Source organism: Nicotiana attenuata, unplaced genomic scaffold (assembly GCF_001879085.1).
Source record: "Nicotiana attenuata strain UT unplaced genomic scaffold, NIATTr2, whole genome shotgun sequence".
Lineage (NCBI taxonomy): Eukaryota > Viridiplantae > Streptophyta > Magnoliopsida > Solanales > Solanaceae > Nicotiana > Nicotiana attenuata.
The window spans coordinates 38298-55142 of record NW_017670667.1 but is presented as its reverse complement, the minus strand read 5'-3'; the positions used below and the strand labels follow the sequence as shown (position 1 = coordinate 55142).

At 36.6% G+C, this 16845-nt stretch overlaps 1 protein-coding gene across 2 annotated transcripts; it reads right to left on the bottom strand.

Moving 5' to 3' along the window:
- Positions 1–651: 651 nt before the first annotated feature.
- On the bottom strand, positions 652–11863 carry LOC109242068 (OTU domain-containing protein DDB_G0284757-like). 2 transcript variants are annotated; one of them, XM_019408896.1, is made up of 10 exons: positions 11659–11863; positions 11061–11289; positions 9917–9990; positions 9281–9335; positions 9116–9190; positions 5969–6042; positions 5830–5887; positions 2277–2361; positions 1406–1462; positions 652–1163 (listed from the first exon to the last, which is right to left on the bottom strand). In XM_019408896.1, the coding sequence occupies exons 2-10, from the start codon at positions 11241–11243 to the stop codon at positions 1120–1122; spliced, it is 705 nt and encodes a 234-aa protein (XP_019264441.1). In that variant the 5' UTR covers positions 11244–11289; positions 11659–11863; the 3' UTR covers positions 652–1119. The 2 variants fall into 2 exon arrangements, with proteins under 2 accessions (XP_019264441.1, XP_019264442.1); XM_019408897.1 differs by having other exon boundaries at positions 5839–5887.
- Positions 11864–16845: the final 4982 nt, after the last annotated feature.

Here is a 16845-nt window from a genome sequence, read left to right as displayed (position 1 = left end):
GAGAATTTATTAATTTACCGATTATTAATTTGAAAGGTTCTCTACATTGAGAAATATTCTCTTATATTTCAAGTACTTAGAATAAAATCATGTTTAAAAAAAATTAGAGGAGTAATCCTTCAAAAGTTCAAATTATGAAAAAGTATGAGAAGGTCAATATGAATAAAGTCCTTTTAACATATGTTGCTTAAGCAAGTCTTCGATCGGTCGATGCACTTTATTCCTTATGGACCAATCAACCTTTTGTGCTGAGTAAAAGAAAGCCACGTGATGTTTGATAGTTCATCCCCAGATCCAAGAAGAAAGTTTAATGAGAGAATGAAGATTACCCTGTATTTGGAAAGAACTTACTCCTTAATGGGATTGCTCTCCCAACAGGGGTGTACCCAACTTTAGTCGAGGGGTACACCCTCGACTACCCTCCATCGCAAACTTATACCATGGAAAAAAGGGTAAAAGCACTTTTTATATAGTATATATCCAAATTATTGAATGCCATTGACTTATGCTCTTACCTTATGTTTAACATTTTTACATTTTATTGGATCTCCTTATGCAAATTTCTGGTTACGCCACCGTACTAATACCAACTAGCAAATACTATACGCTGAGGTTAGTGATCAAGAATAAGAGGAATAGCGAGAGAAAAGAGGATGAAATTTTGCTATATGCATTATCCTGTAGCATCGTGCAAACACAAGAGCAGATGCACAAGTAGTCAGTGGTAGGAATGTACCTACTACTTTTCAGTCAAGCTATATATGTATATCATTACACCTCAATCTCGAAGTAGATAAAGTCGACCATATGAATTATCAGTAACTATTTTGCTCATCCAATATAACAAGGTTTCCCTATAATTTGACTATTCTTTATGCTTGTTTGTAACCCTTTTCATATATCCAGACATGGACCAGTTACACTTTCACATAGGAAGTGAAAATATTGTAGAACATATACTCATATTAAGTTCTCGCTCATCGTCACTAAAGAGTAGTGAATGCAGTAGTACTCCACACACAACTCTTGAAATTTCAAATCTTCTCTATGCAAAATGCGTTTCTTCGAGGCAGTATACTAAATTGCAGTTCTGAATACTTTTGCTGATGAAAGAAAGCCTCAGAAAAGCCAATGCTTCTTTCTGCGCACTCTAGCAGGCACCTCTGTTGCACATCCAGATAAGAAGAGTAACAAACATATCAGCAACCAATGATAGGCAATTTCTTAAGGAAGATATGGGAACAGGACAGGCAGAGGCGTATATGTGAAAAGATCACTAAGATTTCAACAAATATTTAATTCTGAACGCATAATTTCAAAAGTGTAGTGGATTTTGTGTTGAGAAATAAAGATTGAATCCATCGAGAGTAAATTCTGGATCTGTTTCTGAGAACAAGGCATATACCTCCAATCTCGTACAGAGAATTGTAGTGCACTTCACTCCAGAAACTCAGCCACAATTCTAAAAATTAAGAAAAGCTGTTAAAAGTGAACATATAATTTATAAAGATTAGAGAAAATTCAACACCCTAAGACGAATTAAGAATGCGAACCAGAGTAAAACGCAGTCCTATTTTTGTATTCATTGACAACATACATAATTTGCTCACCACTAAACGGTTCTTCCATGGTAACTGGTAAGTATTGGAACAATGCATTTGAAACAAAGAATGATCCGCGTTGAACGTAGCCAACGTTACTTAAAAATCTAATTAGATTTTCCTAGATCATCACCAAAATAGAATGTTTGCCTATTTAAAAAAGATCAGCTCAAGAACATCCTCAAACAAACATGATCTAAAATTGAACTTCCGCCGAAGAATGCATTCAGTTACTATAGTACTCCCTCCATTCCAATTTATGTGAGCCCCTGGGCATGAAGTTTAAGAAAGAAATAAAGACTTTCATAACTTGTGGTCCTAAACAAGCCATAACATTTGTGTGGCTATAATTTTTTTCAAACTTGTGGGTTAAAACATTCCAGATTATTTGTGTGCCTATAGAAGGTTCTCGTTAAGGATATAATTGGAAGTTTAAGTGAAATTATTTTCAAATTTAGAAAGTGGCCATTCTTTTTGGCACGGACTAAAAAGGAAATAGGTTCACATAAATTGGAAAGGAGTAGTGCATGAAAAGAAATATCAAACACAAGACATCATCCGATGTTAGTTTGTTTGCATAGGATTATATCTGTTGGTAGTAACAGCTAGCTATCTATCTATGTAAGTACATGCGCACTGCATCATGTGTGTGTAAAACAGACAAGAAGTATGTACCTCTAGAAGGCTGTATGTCCTTAGGAAGGATCTCAATGTAGCCATTTTCGCGAAAAGAAGTGACCAAACATATTTTTACTCCATACTGCAATCAAAATCCAACAGAATGCAAAGAGTTACAACACCAGCAGAGTGGCCCACCAAAAAAAAAAAAAAACAAAACGAACTGACGTGTATATAGGAAGCTTAAGCAGCATAAGAAAGAAGAAACCGTTAAAGCAACTTCAGAAAGCAAGAGTCTAGAAATCCTTTAGATGGAAAATCTCCAGATCTAACCTAGTGATTCAGAGGCTAATAAAACTTGATAAAATGTAATATAATTTCTTTATATCCATTATAGGTCCCTGATCATGTAACCTTTGCTTCTCAGACCTTATATGTTCTCCAAAATTTACTGTACTTTGCGGCAAGAGTAAACAAGTTCACATTCGTGAAATTCTGCATCCACACAAGGTGGGTTTTTAGGAAAAGAAATAGCCACCAGATGTCCTGCTTTCTGAGTCGCTTTTACGCTTGGTCCCGTGTCAATGTTCTATTGTTAGTGTAGAGGGATAAAGGAGAGAGGAGATATATTGGAGATATTATTTATTGATAATACACAATACAGGCTCCTTATGTAAGAATCCTAATCTGGTTAAATTCAAGTACATAGTTATTCTCCTACAGTTAAGTAGAGAATATCCTAGAATACCATATAAAATATTCTACAATGTTCTAGTAATTAAATATAATAAATCTAGAATATCTACCATATAAACTACACTTACTTTTTTGGCAGAATGGCCTAATGGCCCCCTAAACTTACACCAAATTTTAAAGCCGGCCTATCAACTTCTAGTTTTTCCATTTTAACACCTCTACTTGATTAAATGAGTATTAATAAATACTTTTGACCGTCGACCATGCTTGTGTGGGTGATAACGTAGTTGACGTGGCCAAAATACGTGTAAATCACACTAGTATTGTTGTAAATAATAAAAAGATAAAAATAAAGAAGAAAGTGGTGGCAGTAGGGTGGGGGCTGTCCTGGTGGAACTGTGATGAAGATGAAGAGTAAGGAGGAGAAATTAAAATTTTTACTCATCAATTGATTTTTTAAAAAGGTAGGACCCACAAATTACACATGTCGAAAAATAAAAGGACAAGTATGTGATGCGTCATTCTGTCAACACGATTGAGAAACACGCTCATTCAAAGGTGTTTATTAGTTGTGCCTTTATCAAATAGAAGTGCTAAAATGGGAAAAACAGAAGTTAATAGGCAGGCTTTAAAATCCAGTGCAAGTTTAGGGAGCTATTAGGCCATTATGCCTTTTTTAATTTTCAATATTTTCGTTAAGCGATTGATTTCTTCGAATCGCTATCCTTTCACCCTGAAGGAAAGAGAAAAATCTTGTTACAATAACCTACCTAGGTTCAATCTCGAAATCGTCATGGTTGCCTATACAAAGTCTTTATCCATTTAGTTCTATTCGGAACAATTTTATTCCAATACTAATATGCGTATCAAGACAAATTATGGGCTTCTAAAACTAAAGATTCTCTAAATCTCACATTTGTACCTACAATTACATATTATCTCTAACCAAACTAAAAGCTCCTAACAAACATCATAGTTAATCTAAGTGTAACAAAGCTAAGCTTTAATTCCAACTATTTGGTATAGCCAATATGGATCCTTTGCTTTCTTTGTGTTTTACTCTTAATAAGTTTTACATTAGTTATGATAGATTGTAGATTTTTCTAAATAATTTTCTTTTATGTGATTTAGATTATTTCGTCTCCCTATTAACACATTTAATCATTATATTCTCACTCCTCCGCAAATGGAGGTCTACATAAAACACGACCAAACCATCTTAAACGACTTTCTTTTATGTTATCCTTATGTTGCTCGAACTCTCTAGAAATGTTGTCACACTCGTCTAAGATCCTCCAAAAATGCACTACTCTTGGAGGATCTGACATGCACCCGACAACATATTTGACGAGTCCGAGCAACATAAGTGCGTAACCCGTAGGAGGTGCACGCGTTACTTGCACCTCCTACTTGATATGATCATTTCTAATTATTACGTGTCCCACATTGCTTAAGGGAATGCATTGTTTCTCCTTATACAGTCTTGGGCGATCCTCATCCCATGAGCTAGCTTTTGGTGTTGAGTTAGGCTAGTGTCCATCTTCCTTACATAATACCATAGCCATGCTCATCCTTATTCTCGGTTTATCCAAAATTGGGCCCCCATGATATATTATCCATGTACCAAGATGTCCAGTCCTGCCCCAGAGGAGGGTGTGTTAGGTATCCCATATTGGTTGAGTGGATGAATTGTTATCTCCTTATATGATCATGGGGCAATCCTCACCTCGTTAGCTAGCTTTTGAGCTGAGTTAGGCCAACATTCATCTTCTTTATACTAATCTTGTCTAATTTTGATGATCACACATTCTTAATATCTGTATACTATCTAAAACATTACCAAACATTCATTCTCAAATAACAGCTTGTCTTGTAGCATCCTATAGAACTTGTCTTTCACTCTATTATATATCTTCTATCACACAACAATTCCGTAGCATTCCTCCATTCCAGCCATCTTATTATAATTCTATGAAATGGACCTAAATATGGTCACTTGTTCTAAGTTAAATGTTCTGGGAGAACCTCAGTAACTGAGAGTACATTCTCTTCCAAAATGGGTAGCGTCTATCTAAAAGCACACGCGCCTGTGAGGGATCATAGTTTGACCATTTGTGAATGGCGGCTATGCTATATCATTGCTAGCAAATTTTCATGTCAGTCGACTCGTGCAGCACCACACCGAGACGCCCTAGTAGATGGGGGACAGGTGCTCAAACTCTATGATGTACACATGGCGACAGTTTATGTCAATGACTATAAGGACACTCCAGTTAGAGTAAAGTTATATGTTTGTAGTATGTGATATCACAGTATCAACTTATGGTTATAAAGAAAATCACAGTACTTATACAAACCCTAATATCTTCGTCTAATTTAATCTAGATCACTAGCAATATTATAAAGGTGACCTTATGGGTTGTAAATGTGACTTCTACCTGCACGTGGTAGCATAGTTTAACATGGGACATAGTTCTCACACTATTGACTAGTCTCTCACAGCTCTGCTCTGATACAATCAGCAATTTGATTCCTTTCCTAGTTGAAAAAACTAGTGAAATTCATTTTTGCTCATCTAAAAGGATTCTTACCGAAAAATTTAACAAGACAACTTAATGAATTTGTTTTCACTCATCTAAGAGGATTTTGTTCTTACTAGAAAGCTACATTTCACTCATCTAACAGGATTTCCTCTGAAAAGGTTCCATGTTCTTGTTATTACTAGGGAACAACCAAAACAATTGTAAGTTATAAACCACCAAAACATGCTATACTGATTTGATGTCGGACGGGCCACACATCCTACTTATTATAGAGCATATTTTTAGTTCTAAAGCTGTCTTACAATGATCTACACCTGCTTACACATGTATTGAGTCATGTCACTGAAGCAGTTTGATGAAGAAAAGAGAACCTCACTTACTCTATCTGCAGCTGCTTGGAGAGTGATATGATCTCCCCATTCCCCCAACCTGGGTTGAACAAAAAATACCTCAGTTAATGGACTGTCAGGTCTTCTCCAGGTAAGACTATAGATTGAAACCAGAATTCACCTCTTCATCTTCTTCCGGTAGCTTTTGTATTTCATGGGAACATAACTTTCATATAACTTTCTGAAATGCTTTAGCTGAAACAGAACAGAAACCAGGATAAGCACATAGGATAAATGGAGTTAGAACTTAAATGGATTTGGAGTCTTAAGGATCATATTGATGGGGCACCATTCCGAGCAATTAGGTCAACCTCATAAACTATTACGTCTTAGAAGATATTGCGAACTGTTAAGAAAAAATATTGCGAACTGTTAAGAGAAAACAAAATGGTTTTTAGTAACCTACTATTCTGTATAAGTAGCCATCCTTCGAAAGACGAGTGCAAGGAAAACTCGAAGAAAAAAGTCAAAATGAGACCTACTAAAGAAAACCTCATATTGGTCACACAATGTTGTCGCAACATTTGATCTGAGAATAATTGACTTAACAACATTTGCAAGTCACTGGACAATAATCCAATGTACAATTGTTTGATTTGATAGCAGCAGAGATCTTGACCTATTTCCTGAACTTATACTTCTAAAATTTAAATATTCATGTGTTATACTCAAGAGGAACAAAAGTTGGTTCTTATCATAGAAAGAATGAAGAAAACCAAAAAAGTACGTGGAATGAGGTAAGACAGTGATACAAAGTATTAGGTAAATCTGGGGTTAATAGGGTTGGCATAGTTCCTATTTTTTTTAAAAAGGGGGTTGACATCATTCCTATTCGGCTATTCCCTAAACATTTTAGTAAGCGCTCCTATTCCCTAATCATAGTTTGGCAAAGGTTGAAATCCTTTTTTTTTGGGATCAATATTGATCCTTCTTTTGTTGATAAATTAAGGTAAAATCATTAAAGCTAGTACCAAGGAGGAGGTAATGCAAAACTACAGACAAAAAGTCTTACAATGACTCCATTACAGTTTCTTCATTAACAAGTCCAAGAAGTCTAGAAGCTGTGCTAAATTTTCTAACATACTCTCCTTACACCAGATATACAAATTGTACATGCATCTATATTTTACAAAAGATAAATGCTGTTTTTATCTTCCAAACATCTCTTTTTCCTCTCTAACCATATTGTCCATATGATGAGGGGTTCAACCTTTAGGTTCTGACCATGAATCCATTACACTTTTGAAATTGTAGTTCTTTTTCTCTTTTTGCAATTTTAGTGAATTCTCACATATATATCTGTATATACTTCATGCTGAAAATACTAGGATTACTCTAACCCATCGACTATATGCTACATCATCCACCTCTGCTAGTTCTACTATAAGCATTTGATATAATTATACAAATTTTATGCTGACAAAAGAAAGAATGTGAATTTCATTGTGTCAGACTTGAGGATTTTGAAAGAATAAACCAAACAAAGTCAACAGGAAAAGAAAAAAAATACTTGATTAAAAAGCAAGAGGGGACACATGACGTGTTCGTCCTCCGGGGTGCCCAATTCTAGAAAAAGAAAGGAAAAAACAAGACATGCGTGAGATTTAAATCCCCGAGCTCAATTCCAGAAAAAGAAAGGAAAAACAAGATAGACGTGGGATTTGATATCCCAACTTCACTTGTAAAGGTGCACCCAATAATCATGGCACCATAGGACTCTTTGAGCTTGGGTGCACACATATATCTATTTAAGTAGCCTTGAAAAGATATAATATTGTTATATATGATCTAGGAAAAGGAGCAAGGGTGCACGTAAACCCATACCCCTCCCCTTAGATACGCCCCTGGAAGTTACTCCTCAAAAGTCTTTCTACATATGTTAAGGGTAAGGATAAGTGTGAGATATCTTGTTTTAGAAAGCCTCGAATTTTCCTTTACAGAAGAATGGATATAGCCGACCTCAACTATATGAGATTGAGGGTAGTTGATTTAATGATTGGACTGATTAATACTAAAACATGCCCCGGGGCTTTGGTCTAGTAGTAAGAGCGTGATGCTTAGTTTATAAACATGTCATGCGTTTGAATGCTTCCGGATATAGAAGTTTGGCATTTACGTGGAGAAGAGTAGAGGGAGCGCCTGACCCATTATCCACCGAGTGTCGAACTGTGCGACGCTTGAGGATTTCTCGGTTGTCAAAACATGTGTGTATAGGTTCATATCCATAGATTGAGGAGGGTTTTTAAGTCTTTGAAGTTTGAACACAGGGAGGGTATCGTTTTAGGAAATTTGCTTTTTCTTAATCAGGATTTATGCAAAGCTACAAGTTCAGATATTTGATTAACTTTTAGGAGCCATAATTCATGTATTAAAGGAAACAATTGCCACTTATTTTTTCCAACTTTTCCTTTTCTGCTTGAATTTAAGAATTTATTCCAGTTGCTATTCTTTAGTTTCTTTGCGGTCCGCTGTTAGCTTCTGCAGAATGACTCATGCTTCCTGCTGCATAAGAACTTCAGTTAGCATTAGAACTTGCCTCTTATTGCATAAACATGAACACAATTTGATCTAAATGCCGGCACTAAATTGATTAAAACATCTTTGGAATTGCAATAGGTTGGTGCAACATCGATTTTTTTGTTAAACTCAGACATTTTGACATGGACTTAACAACGAAAGACTTTCCTTGATTCTACTAAACCAAGTCCTTGAACACCAGTAATTATAAATTTTTACCTGTTATTTCATCTCTTCCTTAGCTACATCTCAACCTTTGTATTTGGGCATTCCTATCATCCAGAAACTCTGTAAATGATCTTGTAAACCTCAAAACTCCCTCGTTCAACTAAATCTTTGAGTTTGCAAATAGATCACAAAAATATGACAGACTATTTAAAATCAGAAAACTGCAATCTAGCAAAAATGGCATTTTCCTATTTTCAATGGCCATTATGCTTGCAATAGGTAACTCTGATAAAGATAGCCTGCTGCATTTAGTTCAAACATGAGGTTACTAAAAGCACAAAAGCTACAAACAGTATTGACACTTTAAATTATCCTTCAGGTACACAACCCTCAAAAGCAACAATCTGTTTGTTTCTGATGGTTAAACTAATAACCTTACAAGAATCGCGGGAAAAGAACCTAAGCTGGAACATGTGATCATCCTAGAGAAAAAGGATCCTCGGACATAATCATGAAGTAGCTTTCATACCATCTTGTTTTATAACAGTGATGAGATGAAAAAGAAAATTTAATGCGCACACACCTGTTTGACAACCTCCTTTCTCACATGCTTATGATACTCTGGATTATGATACAACTGATCTGCAAGGGCTCGAAACTGTCCAATAAGTCAAGGAAATAGTCATAAAAAGCACACATGCCTATCAAGTGTAGCAATGGCTTGTTAGACTAGTTAATGGAGACTAACCTGGCAATTTCCATCTCCTTGAATTTGAAATTCAGCAAGCCCATTTGCTGCCAACCTGAATGATAGATAACATTAATTCACAAGAAGCGCATTTCTTGCTGATAGTACCCAAAAAAGTACAGAGATCCCTAAGAGTAACATGTCCAGCCTCTTTATTGTGGAGTTTCAAGCATGAATAAAGTTATAACTTTTGACTTCTCCCACAAATTATGATGTCAACTATGGATCACAAATAAGCAGTTTTAACTATCCCCTGGAGAAAGATACAGTGTAGAGCGACACCCTAAAATTTTTTTAAGCAGCGGGCTATATCTATTCTCAGGTTGCATCGTTTGAGCATACAGCAGTTTAAATTCTATGAAACCAAATAACATGGAAAATCCAACCCTTCGATTAGAGCCCCTGCAGTCATATATCTGGCTTGTCCATTTCAATTTGTGGTTTCAAGATCAATATTGTTCTTGTACTGTGAAAAGAAAGAAAAGAAAAAAAGAATGGCTAGGCAATTAACTTTCTAGCAAATCTGAGTAATGCCATAACCTAGCATATACAGACCTAAAAAAAAATTAATGAGCCAGGGACTACGAATTTGTTGAATGTCAAGCTTATGACACAATAAGTAATGTGATACACAACCTGCCAGAGAGCCTCTCATGGTCAAGTGTTGCATGATTAAAATCAGGTATCTGCCCAATAACTCTCGGAGTATGCTGCAAAGACAGTACGATTATAAGTGGAAAGTGATGGTAAGTAACATATGCTTAAACAGAAAACAAGTACAACACACACTATATCACTACTCACATCAGTGCAACTCTGTACAAAAACTCATTAACTAAGTTGCTCGTAAATCGAGTGCGCGTGTCCGATACGGGTGCGGATCTAGAGGCTAGATCCTTCACAATAATTTTAAGATTCGGGGGTACGGATTTAGGTACAGATACGGGTGCGGGGATTTGGCCAAAAATAATTCCAATATTAAAAAATAGAGTTATAAAAACGTCTAACTTATGAGACATTATGTGAAAAACTTACAAGGTATTCCGAGAAGGAGAAAATATTGAACAAGAGAAGAACCCGAGAAGGAGATAAAAGGAAAAGGACTGACATAGAAATTTCAATATACAAGGTATTCCATTTTCTTCAATATCACCCCAGCTTTTGTTTTGTTTTAAAAAATCATTGTATCTGCCCTGAAGTTCTCTGTTGATTTTGGTCAAAGTACCAAAAAATTGGTTGACCAGGTCTGGTACGGATCTCACACCCACACCCACGTCATCGACACAGGTGCGGCACCGAAAGTGAAGAATCCGATCAACTTAGCTCATTAACATATTTGTTATAATTGCAAACGAACAAAATGTCATAAGACCACTATATTTCTATAAATGATAGAAGAAACTATGACTCTGCCTGTGTGAGCTTGCTCACATTGCTGGTCCCAAGCCCGAGTAAAGGAGTAGGGCTGCGGTAGACTGACAACCAAGCTAAAACTAGCTAATTTCATCATAAGTTCTCACATTAACCGACCCAAACTTGCTTGGGGCTGAGGCATAGTTGTGTTGATGTATAGAAGAAACTCTATATTTTACAAAATAAGCTAATTCTTGATAACTTACAATGGAACAGTATTGGAACTATGCCTAAGCAGAAAAACAAAAGAAGACTCCTTCATACACATAGAAAATTCTCTTCTTATTACAATGCTTGCTACAAAGAATAATAATTTCGAGATAACATACAAAATTTGTCTAGTATAAGCAGCAAATATCAAATGTACCGGGATTGAGTCCAAATGAGAGAGTCGCTTGCCAAGCTTGCCCCCATACCTCAAAGCATTTTGTTCTTCTTCTTCAGCCAATATTTTCGCAATGGCATGATCATCCTCAGTACCTTGTGAACTGCTATTCAAACTAGACGCCGTCGAACTGGAGCTTTCTCTTGAGTTCCCATATTCGGTCATATTACAATCAACAACTTCTCAAAATAGACCAATACAGCAATAATTCCTAGCAAGCAACAATCCATGAGGTCACTTAAAAGATATGGAATAACTTTATTTAATAGCATTGATTGGTAAATTAGAACAAATGCTAAGTAGCATATAACTTAAATCATCCAAATAAAATTAGGATTGATACATAAGCTCCGCAAAAAAAAAAAAAAAAAAAAAAAACCCAACAACAGAAAATGGAAGAACTGTAATCTTTGCGAGGATCTATCAGATACTTGTCCGTATGAAAGACCCACAATTGGAATACGAAGTAATGTATCTAATTTTGGATGTGAATTTTGATCTCGATTCCTTTAGCCCTTCTTTTATAGCAAAGAAAAAATAAGATCAATTCATGAGCTAGATAGAGCAAAATTCGAAGTACCTTTTGGCCTAGTGACGAGGAAGAGAAACAAATGCAATTTTGATAATTCAAGAAGAAAGGAAGTAATAATGAGAATTTGAAAATTGAAGAAAAATAAAGCATAAGGGAGAGGGGTGGGTGCCGTAGTAGAGGAAAGATGGCAAAGGAAAGCGAAGAGTTGGTTGTGAGTCTTGTGAACGTGGGAACACTTGGATAAGAAGTCATTCCCTCACCTCGACAAGCAAAGAGATAAATGTTGGTCAACAAAACACGAGATAGAAACATCTTACTTGGGGTATTACCTCGTCCTAAATTTGTCCTATCATTTTAACCGTAAAAAAGGGAAGGTGCTGCACCCAAAGCTGGGTCATGGAAGTATGGAATTATGGTCCAACCAAGACCACCAAACATTTGGTAGAAAAAGGGAAAAAAATTTCACAAATAGCACTTCTAGGAAGTGGAAAAATTCCAAGTAAAATATTGATAGACCAAAATATTTGTAACGATCCAACCGATCATTTTGAGATCTAGCATTTTGTCCTGTGATTTGAGATTTTGAGTATCTTCATATAATTTATTATGACTTGCGAGCATGGCTGGTTTTTATTTTCGAGAGGTTCGAAATTGATTTGGAAGAGTAATCCATAATTTGTAAGCTTAAGTTGGAAAGAGTTGATCAAGGTTTGACTTCTATGTAACGACTCCGAATTGGTGTTGTAAGGTCCCAATAGGTTCGTATGATAATTTTGGACTAGTACGTACATTTGGTTTGGGTCTCAGGTGGCCCGAGGATGATTCGGTACTTCTATTCGAAAGTTGAAAATTTTGAATTTATGAAAGTTTGAAGATTTTTATTTGATGTGATTCTTGGTTTTGATGTTGTTATTCGTGTTTTGAGACTTTGAACAAGTTTGAATAAGGTATATGAACTTGTTAGGATGATTGGACGGGGTTCCAAGGGGCTCTGGTGATTTCGGATCATTTCGGGTCATTTTGGGATTGTTGATTTACTGATGTGTTGCATGGCATCGCAATCGCGGAAGGGTATCTGACAATTGCGGAGAAGGAATGTGGGGCAACAGAATTTGTTAAGCAATCATGAAAGAGGGGTGGCGATTTGCAGAATGGAGTTGGGAGTGACGCATTATGATCCCTTAGTGGCGCCGCGCTCGGAAGAGGGGCTGGACCAGGGGTGTGTTGTGCATCACGATCGCGTAAGAGGAAGCTTGGATGCGCAAGCTTGGCTTTCGCGTTCATGTAGGGCCGATCGCGTTTGTGTAGAGGAGAGGACGGTTGGCCTTCGTGATTGCTAAGGCGTGTCCGCGATGGCATAGAAAAGGATTGGAGGCCGTGCTGGTTTATGCATCACGATCAAGTGACTTGGCGGTCACGATTAAGGATTTCTGGTTAGGGGCAATTTTAGTCCAGATTTTCAGGAAAAGGTCTCATTCCATTATTTTTGACTTGGGAAGCACGAGAGGAAAATTTTTTTAAGAGGAATTTCATTGCTACTATGAAGGGTAATTGCTTTCTACCTAGATTTGGTCATATATCTTGATCCCAGTAGATTTCTACATTAAAATATGGAATTTCAAAGTGAAATTTGGACTTGTACAACTTAAGAGAGTGAATTTTGAGGATTGGTGTACCGATTTGGACTTGAATTTCAAATCTAATCACATATTTTTCGACACGACAGGTTATGGGTCCTCGAGATTTGGTATTTAGTTTGGGATTAGCTCAGGTTAGCTTTTGTTGTCTTTTTGATAATTCTTCAAAAATCAAAGCTTTATTGACTGAAGTTGCTCGCTGTATCATTGTTTGACTTTCTTGGAATGTTTGGCTTGGAATTACGTGATTGGAGGTCAAGAACAAGGTTTAGACATAATTTGGGGTTGATGACTAGCCGTATAAGGTATATACCTTGCTTAACTTTAATTGAAGGAATTCTTACTACTAAATAATATTATTTGCTACATGCAGGGGTGATGTATATGTAAGGTGATGAATGTATATGTTGTATCATGGTTATTCATGCTCGGGGGTAGATTCTAGACTATTTTATGACTTGTTTGATTGTATGTTCTACTTTAATGTCTTACTCGATCAAATGTATGTAAGTACAATAAACTATGATAGAAATAATATTTAGGTTAATGATACCTTATTTTGGGCATGATGAGCCATTCTTAAGATTGATTATATACTTGATTTGTTGTAGTCCTACATTGTATTATGAACACATATTCACACATGTTAATCTTGTGATATGCCTCAAACTGTTGTATGACTATTTGAGTTCCCTTCTTTATGTTAGAGATCATGTTTAGGCCTTTAATTCTTAATTAAACATAATGATTATTTGGAGGATGTATCACATGTCAAAGCTATAGTCATATACTACATGCATGAATATATCATGCATATAGTTCATCTCTTATTCACATGCATACTTCCCTGCATATGGTCCCCTAATATGGACCAAGATTTGGCACGTAAGTTGTCTGTGCAAACGAGATAATTATGGCATGAAGTTTCTATTATACAGTGTTGTGATATTGATATATTATTGGATGAGGTTTCTGCCGTACAGTTATTGTAATATTGTGATTACTATGGCATGCAGTTTCTTTCGTGAGGACATTGTGTTATTGATATTATTATAGCATGTGGTTTTTGTCGTCTAGTGTACGAGGTTTCTGTCGTGCACCATATAGATCTATCCCCCTAGCATCGCTCTCTCATGTTTCTCTCTTGATAGCATAACCATAGGTTGTGAGAAACCAACGGGTTTCTGGTTGATTATGATGTGGGATCCGATGTGATGAGTTTTGAGAATAAAGGTGAAATCTTTGACTGTTCAAGTGAATTCTTTGGGAATATTCACGCATTTTACACACTTTATTCATGCACATCTTCTGCATATGCTAGTTGATGCATTATATATACACATGGGACTTACTAGCGAGTTGTTGGACACCTGGAGAGTATCAGATTGATAAAAAGGGTGAGTATTATCATACAACGACATGTTGAACTCATGTAGAAGCATTCATGTAAATGCTATTTGGAAATTTATGAGAAAATGGACTTTATCATGCATAGTCCTTAATGATCATGTATAAGTATTTGAAATAAGGCTATTTTATGCAAATTGTGTGGATACACAGATTTGGTGCATTCATACATGCTTTTATCTAGTTATTTGAAAGGCACGTTTATTACCTTATTTTTGATTTGTTCACCTTATTATGGACATCTAATGTTATTTGGTCATTCCTCAGATATTTCTTTGTTATTATACATGCTATTGAGCTGCAGGTTATATATAAAGTATCTTTTGACTTAAAAACCTCGTCACTATACTTCAATAAGGCTTGTCAAAATACTTACTGAGCACATAGGATCGGTGGTACTTATACTACACTTTTGTATCTTGCGTGCAGATTTTACAGTTGGGCTATTATGGATAATGAAGGCTAGCATTGAAGATGTACTAGCATTCCAGATGCAATCTACCACTTTGTTCATGGTAGTTTAAGACTTATAATTCTGCTTATGTACATTTCAAACAGATGATATAATCCTTCTTCATATTAGTGTTGTATTCCTATTCTTAATCGCCCGTGACTTGTGCTACCAATTTTTGGGATAGTTCTATTGATTTTCGCATTTATATTTATTATTTATTGATGATTCCTTGTTAGAGTTGTGTAATATACTATTTACATCACGACTAGGTGAGATTTGGATCTTGACAAGTTGGTATCAGAGCTCTAGATTTATAAGTTCTACGAGTAATGAGCAAATTCCTGGTAGAGTCTTGCATATCAGTATGATGACGTTCATACTTATCTTCGAGAGGCTAGAAAGCATCTAGGAAACATCTCTTTCTTTCTTTTCGTGCGAACTTATTTAAGCTTGAAGTATATATTTTTGGTTTCTTTTCGTTTATTTGTATGTAATGTTAAGTATTCAATATCAGTTGTGCATCGACAACTCGTGATGTTATGGATGAGATGCATGGTGTTTCTACGCTGTGAAGGTAGGATAGTCTAAAGGACTTAAGGCCATGTTTAGATCATAGCTTTGGCTCGGCAAATTCAGTTATGCGAGCATGTGGCTTTGGATTCTTATGACTGGTAGTGTCCCTAGTGGTGGGATTGATGGCTCTGTGAGTGTCAAGATAGCTATGTGATGAGTATTATGTTACTAAGTACTACGCTTAGATAGTTTGGAAGTGCGAGAAGGATTTGCTTGAGATGCAAAAAGGAATAAGGATGTTTGATTATCATCTTGGTGGTTAATATAGTCTTGAGTTGTGGCATTGATGGACCTTTCAGTTGTTCATAGTGGTGTAACGACCCGGCCGGTTGTTTCATGAGTTACAGCCCCGTTTCCCCCATTTCCACTTCTTTATGTGTTGTTCAGCTGTATTTCATTGTATTGTGTTGGTTGGTTCGGGTTTGGAGTGGTCTTAGAGTGGAACGAGATACTTAGTCACTAATTTAGAAGCTTAAGTTGGAAAAGTCAACCGGATGTTGACTTATGTGCAGAAGGTCTCGGATGTGAATTCTGATGGTTCGGATAGCTCCGTTAGGTAATTTTGGACTTAGGAGCGGGTTCGGGATGTAATTTGGAGGTCCGTGGTAGATTTAGGCTTGAATTGGCGAAATTGGAATTTTGGCGTTCTCGGTCGGCAGTGGAAATTTTGATATCGGGGTCGGAATGGAATTTCAAAAATTGGAGTAAGTCCGTTATGTCATTCATGACGTGTGTACAAAATTTCAGGTTATTCGGGTGAGTTTTAATAGGTTTCGGCATCGTTTGCGGAATTCGGAAGTTTGGAAATCCTTAGGCTTGAATCCGAGGGTGATTTGGTGTTTTGATGTTGTTTTGAGTGCTCCGAATGTTTGAATAAGTTTGAATGGTGTTATGTGACTTGTTGGCATGTTTGGTTGAGGTCCCGAGGGACTTGGGTTGATTTTGGAAGGTTTATGGATCAAGGATGGGATTTGAGGAAGTGCTGAAGATTTCCTTTAGCTAGAATAACCGCACCTGCAGAGTGGGGACCGCAGGTGCGAGGTCCGCAGAAGCGCAAGAGCAACCGCAGAAGCGGTTAAGGCCAAGGAAGCAAGAATCTGCAAGTGCGGAAAGAAGAGCGCACCTGCGTGATCGCATGTGCGAGTATTAGGCCGGATAAGTGAA

What these genes read in the sequence shown, in the direction of transcription:
- LOC109242068 (XM_019408896.1), bottom strand. Translation starts at nt 11,243, where the DNA reads ATGACCGAATATGGGAACTCAAGAGAAAGCTCCAGTTCGACGGCGTCT. An exon ending in CATGAGAGGCTCTCTGGCAG is followed by an intron (nt 9,336 to 9,916) that starts GTTGTGTATCAC and finishes TCTATCATTCAG; the next exon opens with GTTGGCAGCAAATGGGCTTG. An exon ending in GAAAGGAGGTTGTCAAACAG is followed by an intron (nt 6,043 to 9,115) that starts GTGTGTGCGCAT and finishes GTTCTGTTTCAG; the next exon opens with CTAAAGCATTTCAGAAAGTT.